This window comes from Populus euphratica, unplaced genomic scaffold, assembly GCF_000495115.2.
Source record: "Populus euphratica unplaced genomic scaffold, PopEup_1.0 scaffold210.1, whole genome shotgun sequence".
Taxonomy (NCBI): Eukaryota; Viridiplantae; Streptophyta; class Magnoliopsida; order Malpighiales; family Salicaceae; genus Populus; species Populus euphratica.
The window spans coordinates 140,648-158,446 of record NW_011500094.1 but is presented as its reverse complement, the minus strand read 5'-3'; the positions used below and the strand labels follow the sequence as shown (position 1 = coordinate 158,446).

General features: G+C 32.2%; 2 protein-coding genes across 5 annotated transcripts; both read right to left on the bottom strand.

Annotated features, from left to right (window-relative positions):
* Positions 1–2,614: 2,614 nt before the first annotated feature.
* LOC105109220 (CTD small phosphatase-like protein 2) lies at positions 2,615–8,236 on the bottom strand. 4 transcript variants are annotated; one of them, XM_011003841.1, is made up of 7 exons: positions 7,891–8,236; positions 6,727–6,998; positions 5,831–5,949; positions 5,499–5,595; positions 4,852–5,376; positions 3,844–4,181; positions 2,615–3,254 (listed from the first exon to the last, which is right to left on the bottom strand). In XM_011003841.1, exons 2-7 carry the CDS (start codon positions 6,875–6,877, stop codon positions 3,045–3,047), a joined length of 1,440 nt encoding a protein of 479 aa, XP_011002143.1. In that variant the 5' UTR covers positions 6,878–6,998; positions 7,891–8,236; the 3' UTR covers positions 2,615–3,044. The 4 variants fall into 4 exon arrangements, with proteins under 4 accessions (XP_011002143.1, XP_011002142.1, XP_011002144.1 ...); XM_011003840.1 differs by having other exon boundaries at positions 6,727–6,982; XM_011003842.1 differs by having other exon boundaries at positions 6,727–6,975.
* Positions 8,237–10,847: 2,611 nt separating this feature from the next.
* LOC105109219 (cytochrome P450 78A4-like) lies at positions 10,848–14,416 on the bottom strand. The gene is made up of 2 exons (XM_011003839.1): positions 13,360–14,416; positions 10,848–11,582 (listed from the first exon to the last, which is right to left on the bottom strand). Exons 1-2 carry the CDS (start codon positions 14,305–14,307, stop codon positions 10,959–10,961), a joined length of 1,572 nt encoding a protein of 523 aa, XP_011002141.1. The 5' UTR covers positions 14,308–14,416; the 3' UTR covers positions 10,848–10,958.
* Positions 14,417–17,799: the final 3,383 nt, after the last annotated feature.

Below are 17,799 nucleotides of genomic sequence, written 5' to 3'. Positions count from 1 at the left end.
AGTAAAAACCTGTCCTTCCTTCCTACCAAATAATAATACGAAAATCCCAACTCTATTTGGCATGGCATTGTCCAGATTAGTCCCATGCAGTTGTAGTCTTCGGTATAGCAGACTTCCATTTTCAGCAACAAACTAATGGAGCTTTCATTTAGCTATCTGCTTCGAAATGCAATGCCAAGCGATATTGATGTAACAGATTGTAAAACCACAAAGTAATGACTTGCTTTAGGCATATTTTTAGGTCACCACTCGTAAATTAAGACCTAATTTCTAATGTCAATTCTTATATAGTTTCTAATCCCATGATTAGGTTAGTAAATGAAAGGTATCCTTCTTCAATATCGCTTTCATCTCAAATTTCACCTGGATAATTTAACCATATTGACAATTTATGTAAGATATTATTAACTGTAATACTTGGTGATAAAGCTAACGATCAAGAGGTTTCTATCAAGGAAGTCATTTTTCAGTGTTGGATGAAGTCCAGGTCATGGAGGAATAGAGGGGAGACCTCATCTGAAGCAATTTTATCTCAAGCAAGCATAGTAACAGCTAACTACCAAATAATTTGGTTTGAATGTTGAAAAGGATGTGTGGTTGAGCAGCTGGTGATTAATGCAGTCAATTTCCTGACGAGTTTAGGGATTAGAGTCGTCTCTTAGTTGCCACTAATTTCTCCGTGTAATGTTGTTTTCTAGTTTAATAAAAATTACTTTTTAAAATATTTTTTGCTTTAAAATATATCAGATTAATATTTAAAAATGGTAGGCAAATTAATGTGAAAAAAATATTAATATTCATGATGCCTCTATTTCCAGACAGAATGAAAATCTTTCAATTGAAGGCTGATGCAAGCAGTACCATCACTCGTCACATTTCAATTGTAAAATCGTTGGGAGTAAAATTTATGATGAAACAAAGATCATAATTCTCAAACAGATGAATTTGTCTATTTCCGATAGATTTATGTTACATTCTTGTCATCCGCATTAGCTGTAGTGCAATTTCACTCTCCAGCTTCCTTGTATGAAAAGTTTCAGCTTCTTCACACGATCAACCCCGTGGTAACCTCCCTCCCTCTTTCTGGTTGGAACCGCACTTCAGTTTCAAATATCAGGTTTGCAAATACATGCTTGACAAAAGAATCTGTTCCTGACCAGCTTAAGGCTACCTTTCAAAAGGATGTTCTTCAATTGAACCCAGTTGATGCACACAGCAGCAACAATTTCCTCGGTTAGATTGTGTTTCTTTGCAATCAGCAACCTCACACCAGCTGCAGCCCAGCTCTGCCAAAATGGAAGTAGGTAGCTCTTGATCTGAGCGAACATCCAATCAACTCTCAATTCTATAGCATTATTGTCTTGTTGGCAGCCAAAATGCCTTCTGAAGAAAAACAGGGACCTTTTCATGGATTGAAATCACAAATAGAAAGAATTTCTTAACACTAAGCAAGTCGCACAAAGCCACAAGGTAAATCTAGCAATTGCCTTGTCTGTTGGCAGCTAAACACAAATCCTAAATGTGACATTGCCATGAAATAAGGTGAAGCTACTCAGATCCCAAGGCTTTTGTTTCCGGGAGGACTTTTCTCAGCATGTCATCAGTGAGCACTGCTACAGCAGTGAAGCATGAATAACATCCCAACCCAAAAATTCTAGTGCAAAATTAACCAATAAACTACAGAGTAGACACCAATGGAGTCCTTGCTGTGAAGACAGCTTTTGTCTACTTCATACAATGGAGTCCTTGTTCAATGCAGTGAATTCTCATTTGTCAAAGGGGATGACGATGGGAAAATATGGGCGATCAGGATAACTAAATACTCTGATTGGCTGAAAAAAATCTATTTAAGATGTTAAACTGAAGAAAAAATTGATTAAAAAAACTTAAAACAAATCCAATTTTCTTCGTTTCAATTTTCGAATTTTAAAAAATTAAATTTATTAAACCAAACCAAATCAATTTTTTTACATAAAAAATAAAAAAGCCAGACACTCAGATTCTACTATATCAAAGTCTGTTGATTATACTAATTCGATATTTTTAAATAAAAACTGAATCCTTGAACTACTGGTACTGCAATTCAGTTCAATTCAAAATTAAAAAGTACATTCCTGATTTTTTTTTAAATTTTCAATATCCAAGTAGAATCCAATCAACAGATGTTCGCCCCTGCCATGGATGAAAGAGTGAAATTTTTCAAAGCAAATTTTAATTATTTCTAGATCTACACGTGTTATCCTTGCATTTTTTAGCATAGCGTTTGAAAAATATTTTAAAAAAATTTAATTTTTTTAAATTAATATATTTTTTATATTTTTAAATATTTTAATATAATAATCTTAAAAATATTTTTTTAAAAAATAAAAAATATTATTAATATACTTTTATAAATGAAAAGCATTTTACAAATTAACCCCAACCACTCCTAAACACGCTCGAATTGATGGTATTTCAGAACACTAGTTAACTTATACTTCTAAAAAAATTGTTTTTTATTTAAAATATTTTTTTAATAAATTTTAATAAATAAAGAAGTTTATTATTTAAATATATTTTACAATAAAAAATACTTTAAAAAAAATTATTACATAACGTCTAACAATTCAACATAGAAGAGCAGAAAGGAAAATTTTTGCTTCAATATAAATAATAAGATAGAATTGCCATGGGTTTTTCACACCCTTCTAGATGCTCCCATAATCTAGTATAGTATAAATAACCTAAAAAATTCAATTAGTTTCGAACTCATAACCGGGTTGACATATTAAACTGTCTATGAAGCTTCTTATTTTCAAGTATTTACCTGTGGTGCACTTTCACGCTCCAGGTTCCTACCATGAACAGTTTCCGACTCTCACACAATTAAATCCATAAACACCTACCTCCCTCTTTCTTGTTAGAATCGCACTTCAATTTCAAATCTCACCGTTGCAAAGACATTCTCCACGAAAGAGAACGTGATTTCCTTGACATTTTAATCCTATAATTGCATCCCAACTCGAATATTTCAGAAGGATCTCGTCTCTACTTGAAGCTACCTTTCAAAAAGGATCTCTACTTAAATTCAATGGAGGGTAAGCAGCTGAAGCAATTTTCCGCCGAAGATTGTATTTCTTTGCAATCACTGGCCTAACATCTTCGACCCCAACCAAGCTCTCCAAAAATGGAAGTAGTGAAAGCAATTCTTTATCTGCACGATCATCAAACCAGCTCTCAATTGGTATACCATTGTCTACCTGGAAGCCAAATGCCTGAAATGAAAACCATCGACCTAGTCAACAATTTGAGCTCTAACAAGTCTCACAAATAGAAACCTGACCCCTCCTAAAAGCCTCTAGCCATTCCACTCCTTAACCCTGCCTCAATTCTCTTCCTCACCTTTTTCCCTTCAACCGATTAGTCAAGCAATTGTTTTTATCTTGGTAAGTATCCATGGTTTCTAAAGACAGCTAACACCAATATCTAATGATTTGGATACAATGAAGAAAGAAAACAGAAATCTCATACAATGGCTTTCTGCCATTGCAAAGAATGGTTATTTCAATTCAGAGTGTTACTGATTAAACAGGGCAACATCTTCCAAAAATTCTAGTGTTTAGGCAAATCAGCAACAAAATAGTAATGGTTTTCATATTAAGAAGATAGCTTTTATCAATTTTATGCCATGGACAAAATATAATGCCAGATGTCCCCAACAACCCCACCCCACACTCCCAAAAACATTACTGAAAAAGGCAAATACCGAGTAAAAGGAAGCAGTCTCTCTAAAAGACCAATCAAATTATGATTCAAGCCGTGTAAATCAGAAAGCACTGAAAGAGAAGAATTCTGCAACAGTACCTGGGGAGAGTTGTCAATTATAATAACACGGGCCAAATCACGACCAAGAACTGACAAATCCTTGAGGTAGTTACCCTCGACAAAAACACAGGATTCACGGAAAACACGATGTCGAAATATCCTCCTCTTTGGATCAAGCACATTTAGAAGCTGTTCTGCATAGATACTTTGACTAGCTGTAAATATTATGATCTCAAAAAGACTAGAAACTCTCTCCATGAAATCTCTGAGGTAAGGACGGCACCGAACAAAGACTGTGTGCTGCTGGAGGTTAAAGTTGACAGGAAATGTGAAGTCCGCGTCATCACAAGGTTCAAGTGTGGAGTGCACCAGTGTTTCTGAAATTAAAAATGGCAATCAAGGCTTTCACAATCAGAAACAAATAGGATGCAGGTAGCCAATGGCTGAATATGCAAGTTGCACAATATTAAATGGAAAACTGTTGCTTCATAAAACAAGTATGGCAGCTTTGGTTCCAAATTTTTTTCTGGTTAAACAAACTCCTACCTTCCAACAATAAGTCAAAATATAGTTGATGTTCACTTCATCATCATAATCAAAATTACAAGAAGCAGATGAGCAGGTACACAGAGAAATCAGAACATTGCATTTCATGAGTCATCTGGATGCAATAATCTCAAGAAAGCTCAGCCATTCACACCGCAATTAATACACCTTGCAAATGAGAATTGCATATGAAATACTGTAAGAAGGCATTCTTTTATCAGAAACAAACAATAACATCAAGAGTCTCTAAAAATGTTTTACAAAAACAAACAAACAAAAGGACTCTGCAGCATTCCCTCCACAGATACAAAAACCAAAAGATTCTGAGACAATTACCTCAGCATGATAAAATGAGCAAAAGGAAGAGCTTGGCATTAATTGAATCATTAATAAAGACACATAAATCACGAGAACAGAATATAAAACAATAAAGTTAAAGATCATGTGTAATAAACATGTTTGTATAAAATTAACATGAAATAAAAGTCTAAAATTCTGTACCATCCAGGTCCAAAACAAGAGTTGTAGGAGGACAACTCCGTGTCTGTTTAGGTAGCAGCATAGGCCGAAAAGTGGGGACTACCGATGACAACTCTGGCAGGTTCTTTATAAATAGATAAGGGTCAAAGTCATCAAACTCCTCATAATCCTCCTCCTCCATGCAAACATCAGTCGACATAGAATCTTGACCATGCTCATTAACACATTCCAGTTTTGAGTTCTTCATTGCAAGATATATAGATGAAACTTCAGAAGGAAGACCAACTCCGTTTGAAACTGCAATACCACAAGAATTCACAGTAGTTGCATCAGTAGAGAGCACCTGATCACCGTAGTTATCCACATATGAGTTTTTGGCTGATATATTTTTCTCCACTTCTATGACACTATGACAAGTTGTGTTGAGGGAAGATAATGTGCTCTCATTGTGTTCTCCAAAAAAGGGTTTCAAGGTTTCTTGTGTAAGATGAGCATCCAGCATATCAACCCGGGACTCTCCAGTCCGATACAGTTTGATGAAGTCAACTAAACAGGATATTATGCCAAAAAAAAAAGGTATTGTATAAGAAGGAAAAGATAACAGAAGCTTAAATAAACACGTGTTCATGCATATCAGCTTTAAAACAAAAATACTGATTGTCACTCACCTCCATCAGGAATTTCTCCTCCAGCAATCTTAGATATGTGAAAAGCAGGAGAAAATATAGCTTGAACCACACATTGAGCAGCTCCTTCATTACAGCCCTGCAATACAAATTAGCAAATCATATGACAGAATCTTAATGCTTGACATGTTGATTATTTTCTTGCTATTTTTCACTCTTTTGGCATGCACTTCTGAGAGCTATTTAAAAACAACCAATAAAATTTGATTAGAATAGGAGCATGTCAAGTTTTACATATTCATTGTCAAACCTGAAAAGAAAGAATCTAAAGCAGGGGTAGAAAGGTGCGTAGCACACACAGTTGGTGCAGTTACCTCAGGATCCACCACATCACATTGAGTTGAAGCATCAGAAGCCTTATGATGCACTGAGTTGTATCTAGTATTCAAATTTGTTGCTGCAATAGGCTCCTGATTTTTCTTTGGAAGGGTGCCTGCAAAGAGTTTTTTAGATTGGAGTAAACACAATTAAAAAGATTGAAGGTTCTTACTAAAATAATAAATGAGAAAATTAATTCTTAATAGCACAATGTGTGATGCTGATTTCCCTAATATTAGAATTTCCTCAGATCCTGACTTTGCAGCAGATACAATGAGGATGAAACTTGATGCTATCAGGAGCACGGTCAAGTACATTATACAATAATAATAATAATACAGTTACATCTTTTTAAACAAATTCATATCCTTTATGCAATAATAATAATACAGTTACATCTTTTTAAACAAATTCATATCCTTTATCACTAAATTCAATATCCTTAAAACGTAAGAGGAGTTATAAGAGGTCATGGGTGAAGCAACAGCAAGTTAAAATGCTAAATTATGATAACTTAAAAATGAGAGAAACTTGGGAATTAAGCTTAATTCAGGGACCTAAATTCAATCTAGAATCTGCTAACATTGAGTTGAATTACATTTTGCTTGGGCAGATCAAATTGCTTGACACTGATAAGTACCGCACAGGTGATGTCACGTATTGAGTAATGTGTTTTGTTGATTTGGAGTGTTAAGTTCAAAACAGTAGTCAACATTTCACTTTTTTAGCACGTCTTTAATTGCAAGAGACTCGCTGCCCCACTCCTTGCCACTGCTGCAAAAGAAAAAATCTAAATCTGACACTTTATTACAATTTCCATGAAAAAGTCAACCTACTGTGTTCTGTGCAAGCATGCATTAACTGGAAAAATGAAAAGGTAGCAACATATTACATTTCTGCTTTCTAGCTGAAGATGTAATTAGTTCTGAAACTTTCTCCGCGACTTGCACATTTTCAGACAGTTTCTTCTGAGCTCTTGAAATCATAGGACTTGCAAGCTCTCTTGAAGCATTTCTTCCACAAATTCTTTTCTTAGTTTGCATTTCTACAGGAAGATTGTCCCAGACTTGAAGCTATTCCACCTTATTCAGCTCCAGCAGAAAAAACAAAAAATTGGAGATACAGTCCTGACCGGAGCATCCTGTACTCTGACTCAGTCAGATACTGTTTAGATTTTCAAGTCAAGGTCAACCAGCTATAACTTTATGCACGCTAATATCTACAACCACGCAGTCTTGTGAAAAATGAAAATAGCAAAGAGAAAGATCAAAATGGATCTTCTTAAAGCATGAAAAGAGTTGGTTTTTATCACTATATAATAAATATCTTCCAATGCAACACACAAAGCAGATTATTGATGGTGAAGTGGAAGATTCCCACTACAAATGCAAGGATACATTGCAGCCTTGTATACACAAAATATAGTCTTTGTCATATTTTGGCAGCAAAATTACACTGATAACAGATTAAAGTAGGATTTTGAATTCAGAAAGACTGCTTAAAGGCATGATGTTAAACCAACATATCCAAATACAAATCACGGATTAAAGAAAACCCCATCAAAAATACATTTTCCTAAGCTTCAGACTGTTTAGCTTTAAACTTTAGGTTAAAGATGAATCAAAAATTAAAACTTTAGAATCTCAAACTCCGAAAAACCAGACGAAGATTGCATTCATTATACACTGAAGTCTATACAAACAAGATAACATTTTGAAATCTACACTACAAATAAGTGGGCACCTTTTATTTTCAATACATACAGTATAAATTCCCTAAACCCATTTCAAAAAACAGCTTAAAATTGAGAATCAAATGCATGCAATTGCAGAAACTCAAAGCCCTAGACCCCTCCACTTCAAAATCACCAAATTCCAATTCCAGCATGCCAAACTCCAAAACACCTTCAGTAAACAAATTAAACCCCCCAAAAAAAAATTCTGCCATTCAAAACATCAAGTTCATAAACTTCACGAACAATAGCAAAAAAAAACAGAGAGAGAGAGAGAGAGAAGTAGTTGAGAGCTAAAAACGAGCAGTAATAAGAGAAGCTTACCTGATAAGTTAAAATCGAGCATGAACAGATTGCAAGTGATGAACTAGCACCATTTTTCTGGCTGCAAATTAAAGAAATGAATGAGAGCCGGTGAAGTAAATTAATTACCAGTAAAACCCTAGATTTTAAGAATCAAAGAAGAGTGAAAGAGTAGAGAAATTTGGCTTAGCTAGGGGTCTTTGTTTTTATTTTAATTTTTGAAAAAGTTCTTATTTCCCTCCAAGGATTTTAAAAGAGAGGGAAACCATGAAAGATTGAAAAAACTTTTTTTTTATGTATATATATTATTGTCAGAGACCAAACCTAGCTGCGAGTTTTCCCCCCTGCTTGTGCGTATATTCATCAGGTATTTAATTTTTTTTTTAAAAGAAAAAAATAGAGAAAAAGACAGAAACAGTGAAAAAGACAAAATATTATAATTTGAAGTTTGTGAGAGATTCCTTACTCGCGAAAGATAGTGCAAGCGGGTGAGAGTTGGAAACTGTAACAGGTAAATTATACATTAGACCCTCTAGTTTAGATAAATGACTTGATTAGTCCTCCTTATCTTAAGAACTTTACTTAACAATGTTGAACGTATTTAATTTAATATTATTTTGTTTTAAAAAATATTAATCTATATTGAATATTTCAAATAATACCTATTTATTTTTTAATTTATATATTTAAAAACAAATTAGAAAATAATAAAAAGTAAAAAAGGACTAAATAATTATTTTTAAGACAGGGGTTAATAAATAGGGACTAATTTATAATTTAGTCAGGCGGAGCAGCGCATGCTTTTCAATTTGTTAGTCTGAGATTGTGAAAGATCCTGCTCTTTTTCTTGGTTAGACTTTGCTAGCTTTACACGGCGTCGTTTGAGGAATTGCTTGGGTTGCTAGGAAATTTATTTACGAGCGAGAAAAAAAAAAAGTGGAGGGAGGGAGTTTAATAAATATTGTATTTTAAAGTATTTTTTATTTAAAAATATATTAAAATAATATTTTTTATTTTTAAAATTTTATTTTTTTATTATCATATTAAAACCTTCCATAAATATTGAAAATAAATAATTCAAAACAAAATTAAAATTCAAAAAATAGCAAAACAATTGTAATTTCATTTTTTGGCATTTTAATTTAATTTTAATCCTCTCCTCGTCGGAAAAAATGGTGACCTTCTTTGTATATTTCTTTTTTTGTGGTCTTGTCTTCCTGGTTTAAAAAATTAATTTGTGGATGCAATGTAGTGACAGTATATAACTCGTACTCTCTGTTCAATTGACTTTTCTTACACTCATTGTTCTATTTTATTTTGTAGCATTTTGTTTTTCCCTCCCTGATTTGGTTGTCTATGAGTGGATTATTGTTGCTTTTGGATTTATGATACGGACAATGTGATGAAAAAGACACGTTTGAGGTGGACTTGAAGATGGGAATTAAAAAACTGCAGAGATACGTTAGAGTTTCGGATCATGCAATAGCAGCCCGTATTTTAATTACTGCAAAATCAAAGGGCTACCTTGCAAATACATTAACGTTCTGATGTAATCATTGCAAGGCCTCGTGGGAAGAATCTTTTATGAAATTTTGAAACTGGAGTTGATGCCTTTTCAAGCACCGCTGCAGCCTGAAAGCTCCAGCCGTCCACGGATCAGCTTCGACTTTGAATCGCAGACTCTCACTTGCCTCGCTTGATCCTGGTTTTTGTCACGCCATGGGCTCGTGGAGAAGAAATTCAGGCCTAGCTTGCCATTTGAGTTTAGCTCGGGCTGGAAGTTAGTCTACGAGCTCAAATTATTAAATGCTTCTATTTATTGCATCACAATAAACTATCTCATCTTTCAGTGTATTGTAACTCACAATTACCAATAATATAGCACAATTATGATTTGCAAAATACGATGCTTTTTTAAAAAAAGTAGAATAGATATTGCAGTTCTCTACAAAACAAAATATTAAAAGAAATCAAAAGAACTCCTCCCTGGACAGCTCTGACAGTCCATTATTTTTTTTATTTTCTCTCCTTTCGTTAGTCTTAACACCAGACCCTCTTCAAAATACCAATATTTTCTTTCTTGTCTCTTATTTTCTCTTCTTTCGTTAGTTTTAACACCAGACCCTCTTCAAAATACCAAAGTAATTTTTGTTATGTCAAGTTTGTTTTTTTTTTTTTGTAATTTCATCACTCTCTAATAAAATTATTATAAATTAATTTTTTTAATGCTTTCTACAAAATAATTTTAATCTTAAAATAAAATTAAAAAACAATAAAATTTAATATAATTAAAATATTTAGAATTATTTTATAATTTTACAAGGTCATCACATCTTTTTCAAATAAAAAAAAAGAATTATTTTTAGAGTTTCTCTATATTATGTATACCAATACATACCATTCCATTTGTATAGAGAATGGCACGATGCTTTAATCTCAGTTTCAAAAGCTTATTAATAAATATAAAAAATTATCAAACGTATCATTTAAAAAGTATGACTCTTATTTACTAACATGCCAGCTATTTTTTTTCCTTGAACTATAAAAAGACCATGACATTTTTGTTTTGATGAGATAATTGTAAGAAAATCAAGGTGAAGGAACCAAAAATGGCTCCTGACCTTAGGCAAAACAAGTTTAATTTTAGGAACTATGTGGTAATTATACTGTACAAAAATACAGAAAAATACCTCTAAGATATTAGCTTTTTTTACTCCTGAGTATGTGTATCGGTTCTTTGGTTTGTAAAGGGTAAAATAGAAATGCACTGTTCATAATTCAAGGTGAAACAACAATGCCCTTTAGCTTTACGTGTAATGTATAATGAAAAGGGTAAGCATAAAAAAGGCTTTTTGAAGTGTCTTTTGTTATTTTACCTCGTTCATATTCTGGTCCCTGTGATTTGGATATGTTCAATTTAGTCCTGATACATTTTGTATTTTCTAAAAATAGTTTATTATATTATTTAGCTGGATGTCTACACCGAACACACAACCTTACTTCTTTACACAATCTAGGAGGGAAGTAGATTATTATAATTTACAAACAACCACTCCACACGATACCATACGCCTAAAAACAACCATCCACTAAGTTTTCTGATCAAAATCAGCAAATTGGCCCCATGGAACCACGTGGCATTCCAGTGGCCTTTTCATTTCGAGAGAGAGCCTCAAACACTCAGAAAGATCTACGGGCTTGGCGGGTAGCCACTTGTACTCGTGTAAAAGCCGTGCTAGCCATAGGTGCACCGTGGCTAACCCAAGTGCCTTGCCTGGACACACCCTGCGCCCTGACCCAAAAGGTGCAAGCCTCAAATCTGAACCCATTATCAACACATCCTCTTCCATGAACCGGTCTGGATTGAAGGCCCATGGATCCTTCCAAATGGACGGGTCATGTGTTATGGCCCACATGTTGACCATTGCTGTTGTGCCAGCGGGGATAGACATTTTGTCCACGTGCACATCGTGGATGGCAATACGGGCCCACGAGAGAAGTGGGCCAGGTGGGTGCAGTCGTAGGACTTCCTTGACTATTGCTTGGAGGTAGGGTAGATTAGGGATGTCAGAATCTTGCACTTGCCTGTGATTGCCAATGAACTTTTCAAGCTCTTGATGGGCCTTAGCTTGGATCTCTGGGTGCAACACCATCCTCGCCATGATCCACTCGAGAAGTATAGCAACTGTGTCTGTTCCTCGAAATATCATCTCCTGCGCATGTTGCCCGACAAGGTTCTTGCTGTGAGTTACTTTTGGCACGTATTAAAATACTAGGTATATTTATTTTATAGTCATTTGTGCAGTTAAGAGTAAGCCTCCTAAAAAGTAAAAAGCAAAGGAAAACGTGGAGCCACAAGTGAATTGATAATGTTCTGTGATTCAATGGACGAAGAAGTGTGGATAAAAAGGGAGGTAGACTAAGATTCTAGCAGTAAAATGTTGTTTTCCAAAATTATTTATATTAAAATAATATTATTTATTTTTTAAATTTATTTTTAATAACAATACATCAAAACAATAAAAAATATAAAAAATAATATCTCAAAGTTAAGAGATTAGAAATTTAAAAAAAATATAGCTAAACAACAATACCAAATATCATCATAGCTTGGGAGATATTAAACATGTTTTTTTACAATCCAGTCAAGATCCATGAAATTCATGGGCTGGATAACTTAATTTAAATCAATTTAAAATAAAATCAATTAAATTTTAATTAAGGGAATAGAACCATAAATAAATTTAATCAAATGAACTCTTATTTGATTTAATTTACTCGGGTAATGTTTGAGGTCGGCAGACTAACAAGTTGACATATCCACAGCGGTAAACAGGGAAGCATGGCCTCAACTTCTAATGACCAATTGGGAGTTAGTCAGATCATAATGGTCGTTTTCAAATCTTGAAAAAAAGACAAGGAACCTTTTAAATTCCTTAAATATGGAATAGTTACGAATCAATCAAATAAAGGGGACTGAAAAGGATCGATGTGGTGCAGCGAAGGACCTCGCTAGTGGGGAGTCACTGGGGAATCAAAGGAGTGAGAAAACGACCGTCACTGATCATTTACATCGTTGAAGGAAAAAGACAAAACACGGGCGAGGGTTTTAAGATATTCTGTCAAGATATTTTAGATTTCAGAAAGATTTTACTTCTCACGCTCGAGACATCGTAAAATTTCAGCCACGCAGCATATATCTCAACGTTTAATATCTGCACAAATCCTCCTCGTTTTCTTTTAAATATATATATATATATATATGCTCTAAAGTTTAATAAAATCGTATATTATAGGAAAGAACGTGCTTGCTTTCTTATTATATTACAAAATTAAGAAAAAATTATGGGCGTGTTAGGTAGCAAAAACAAACTGTTTTTTTTCCAGCTTTCAAGATTACAATTATTTTTCATAAAAAATCAAAATCATAATCTATAATAATCCTCTTAATATTATATATATATATATAATAATCTAATTATAAACTATGAGTTTTATTCCATTCAATTATAAAATTATCGTGAAAGAATTATATTGTTATCTACACTAGATTTATAGTAAAACTAAATACGAAAATATATAAAAAAATAATAATCTTTTACATTGCTAATAGGTGCTTGTATGTAAAATAAAATAAAAATTGTTCATGTCGTTTCTTAATTCTAAAAATAGTGAAAAACTTTACAAAAAAGCTAAAAAGAACGTCTAAAATAATTTATATTTCTTATAATATTCTTGTTGAGGTTTTAATTAGTTTAGAAACCAAACTTAATTAACAATAATTTATATTTTACAGCAGCTTTTGTACTATTTAAAGTGTATTTACCGGGGAATAACATATAGTTTTAGAGATGAGTAGGCTAAATGTCAATATCACTATTTTCACACAAAATTCAGGAACGGAAAGTAATTTGTCAGTTTTTTTAATGCCAAATGATTAGTTTAATTTATTTTGAGAATAATGAGAGGGAAAAGGGAGAGCTTGTTTACCCACAAAAGAGGAACCATATCTGATTCGTCCAACCGCTCTTGCTCGGGCAAAGACAACAAAGCACTAAGAAAGTCACTACGACTCCTGAAGTCCCCAGCTCTTTTTCTTTCCCTCACAAATTGACCCACAACACTATTAACCTTGCCAGCCAGCTTATAACACCTTCTCTTCACCCCATGAAAGTCTAAAAATCTTAGTGGAAAATAGTCCTCCAAATTAAATCTTGAAACCAAGTCAAATCCTTCTTGAGCCATGAACCCTAACTCCTCCCTTTTCACATGGACATCACTGCCAAGAACACTCTCCAGTACATTACTTAATGAACCTTTTTGTAATATCCCTCTTAGCACAACACCCCGTCTCTCCTTCATCTCCCCACTCACTTCCGCCAACATTTCATTAGCTAAACGTTGCCTAAGTGGCTCTAGACCAGAGATTTTCCTAGGGGAAAACATATGATTTGCAGCAATTCTACGTAAGTGTCGCCAATAGTCCCCGGATGGAGCAAAGCCAATGGCACGCTCAAACATTAACAAACGAGCTGATTCCTTTACAGGACGGTCAGCGAAAGAAGACGCACATAGGATTTCTCTGGCCGTGTCTGGGTGGCTACTAATGATCACACGAGTTGTGCCTAGACTAAATGCCATAAGCTTAGTTGCACCTAACGAGTTAGCCATGCTAGCTAGTTTTCGATGAGCAAGTGAACCCATTTGAGGTAAAGTGCCTAGTACAGGCCAGCCAATTGGACCCCGGAACTTTGAAGGGTTTTGATTGTCGTGATGGTTTCTCCATGCAAAACCTCCAGGGACTAACCAATAGTTCAGAGAGAGAGCAAAGGAAGAGAATAATGAGAGTAAAAGGACAGTGATAGGCCATGGAGTTTGGTGGGCGATGATGGCTAGGAAAAGGAGTACGAAAGAAAGGTTGGCTAGCAAGGACATCATTTCTGAAACTGATAATTTGGAGGTGATGATTGATTGCCAAAAAAGGTCTTTCTTTGAAGAAAGGCAATTAGAATTGTGTGGAGAAAGACGTTTGTCATGGGAGGATCTTGTGTAGGTCGATATGTGTACATATATATAGTATGTGGAAAGTTGATTCTGGTTAAATCTTGTGGCTACTTAATTTTCTACCCTTGATTAGTGGCTAAGCATGACTCGTGGTTATGAGCTAGGTATTTTTTTATTATTATTAATATTGAGTGGTGCTCATGAGCTAATATTTTGTTTATTTTTATGTTTTAAAAATGTTTTTAAAAACTTTAATTTTTTTATTTTTTATTTTAAATTAATATATTTTAGTGTTTTCAATTTATTTTGATTTACTGATATTGAAAATAATTTTCAAAAATAAAAAAAATTATTTTAATATATTTTCAAAAAAAATATTTTGAAAAATAACCACAACCATACTTTTAAATAAACTTTATCAATATTTATTTAGTAATGTTGTTGATATCTACTTTATCAGTATTCAGTTTCTATCATAATTTTTATTGCATGAAAAAAAAAATCTTTTAAATATAAAACTTGCATAAAATTAAAATTATAATTAGTTTATATATGTTGAAACTTGTTAGATCTCTTAATTTAAACAAGCAATGAATTAATAAGATTTAAATCTGTGATTAGTAGGAAGAAAACTTATAAGATGATAAAAGGTTAATACCAATAAGCACTTGAAAATGGTTAAAAAATAATTCGCACGCCAACAAGTTCCTAGCTTGGTTAAGATTTACATATGTCCATCTTTTCGAAGAGATCTCAGACTTCAATAAATTTTTAAGATTCGTTTGATATATAGTTTGTCCTAATTGCTAATTATTCTCCATTAATTAAAACATAGCAAGGACTCTAAGTTTTAAACATGCACAGTAATCAATTATACGTACTACTTCCGAAACGGTACTTGATCAAATATAAGATTATTGATAGGTAAAAATAATGCTTGGCAAGTTCAAATATATAATTAACTTCTTTTATCTTTTGAAAACTATAACCCACTTGAATAATTTGGATGTGTATAGAGTTTTTTTTTTTTTGTTTTTATGTTTTAAAAGTATTTTTTTAAATTAATTTATTTTTGTATTTTTATATTATTCAACTCCTCCTAGACCGCCTTTTCTCCTTCCCTTATTGAATATTTTCTTAGTTTTCAAAAGCTTCAATTCTATCCTTGACCACTAAAATGTTCATTAAATCTGGTGGCAAATCCATTTGAATATTTATTTTTTTAGTTATTTAGATTTTAATATGTTTTTAGTTGTGAGATATTATCACATATAAAGATATTTAACAGGAAAGAGGAGTAAAAGAAAAGGACAGAAAAAGGTGAATGCGTTTGTACATGTGATAATTAAACGCACGGTTTATATATATATATATATATAGTTATTCAGACAAGATTTGAGCTCACGATCTCTTAAAAAGAAAAGAAAAGAGACTGATACCAATTGAATTGTAGCTTTTCGGTAACGTATGGCTCAGGTCTTGGATAATAAAATCTCACAATAAATCAGTCGAAGGCCTTTCCAATTAATTATATGTCTGCAATGCAACACACACCATTTTCATTTTATTCGATCACGTACAGGCTTGGATGTTTCTCAGATATCATGCAATTATGCGCCGCCTGATTCGCGGCAGACTGCCATTGACTTTTGTTTAAGGTTTTATATTTTTTTAAAATATATTATTTTTATATTAATATATTAAAAACATTAAAAAATTATTAAAAAACGTTAATTTGATAATTAAATATATTTTTAAAATATATTAGAAAAACAGAAGTTATATATCTTCCAGACATTAATAGGGTTATTGCGTTCGGCTTCAAAAGGTGCTATTTTATTTATTTTAAATTATTTTAATATACTAATATTAAAAATATATTTTTAAAAATAACAATATTAAATTCCAATCGGTACCCGAATAAAAACTTTCATTTAAAGTTTTCAGCTCGGCAGAGGTCAAGGTCAGAATCTTGGCAATGAAGTTATGCGGATGGTCATGGAAGTGAAGATGTTGATAAATTTATAGGAATAAAGGTAAAATATGCCCTACATAAATCTCTGAAGTACATGATGTTGTATATATTATAATGATATAATACTAGCACTCATGCCCACCTCTTCAACTAGCTAGCTAGGAGCCGAGGTTCCTGCGGGACAAATCTAAGCTTCTCTCGGACCCATCATAAGCTTTGGATGCTGGGACAAAGAAAGGCATGTTGGGGCACTAGAACCAGTGAATGATATACTGAGATTTCTTTATTTGTTGTACATGGATTTAGAGTTATTTTCTATTGTTGGATTCATGATTTTTTGTATAATCGTTTTTTTAAATTAATTTATTTTGTATATATATATAGCTCTCTCCTCGTGTTTTATTTTATTTTATTTATGAACACAATATCATGATGACATGTTCACTCTCAAATTAATGAATTTTATCAATAAATTTTCTTACTGTTATTAACTCTTGCTATATCTTATATCGAGAAAATTATAAAAAAAAATAATTCATTAAAAAAAATTTCATTGATAATTTATGATCTATTTATAAACCAATCGATAATAAATTTATAGACAAATAAAACACGATAAAACTTTTTACTAGTATTAACTCTTGCTATATCTTATACCGAGAAAATTATAAACAAAAATGATCCATCAAAAAAATCTTTGTTGATGATTTATGATCTGTTTATAAGCCAACCGATAATAAATTTATAGACAAATAAAACATATAAAAAAAATCTACCAATTTTTTTTATTACCAACAAGAATATCATATATAATTTTACTGTTGTTTTTATTTTTCTATTAGTATATTTGTTGGTAAATAAAATTTATCACTAATAGAATAACATCTGTAACTTCATTAGAGAGTTAATAGTAGTAATAACATGTAATGTTTATAAACCTAAAATTGTATTTGTTAAATAAAAATATTTTTATTTCAGAATATAAAAATGTTAAGTATTGTTAGGTTACAAATTCAATATTATCAATGAAATAACTGAAAAAATTATTTTATCAGTTATTCTATTGGTAAAAATACCATATCATCATATGATTTATTTTTTAAAAAAAATTATTATAATATTATATGTAATTTTATTTGTATATATTAAGAAATATTTTTTGTTGACATATTTAAGAATATATTTTACAATTAAGTTAATTACATTGGTAAAAGCTACACATCATTATACTGTTTAGTTTTTTTTTATTGTTTATTTTCTCACTGTAATTACCAAGTGAAAAATCATGTTTGTATTTACTATAATTGTTTGTATGTATTAAAAAAAATATTCTAGTAAAATTATTGTATTTATTGTATATGTAGACAAAATAGCAGTTCATGAAAAATACCTGGCAAAAAAAAGTTGAAATGAAAAATCTAGGCACTTTAAAGTATTTTACTATAATTAAA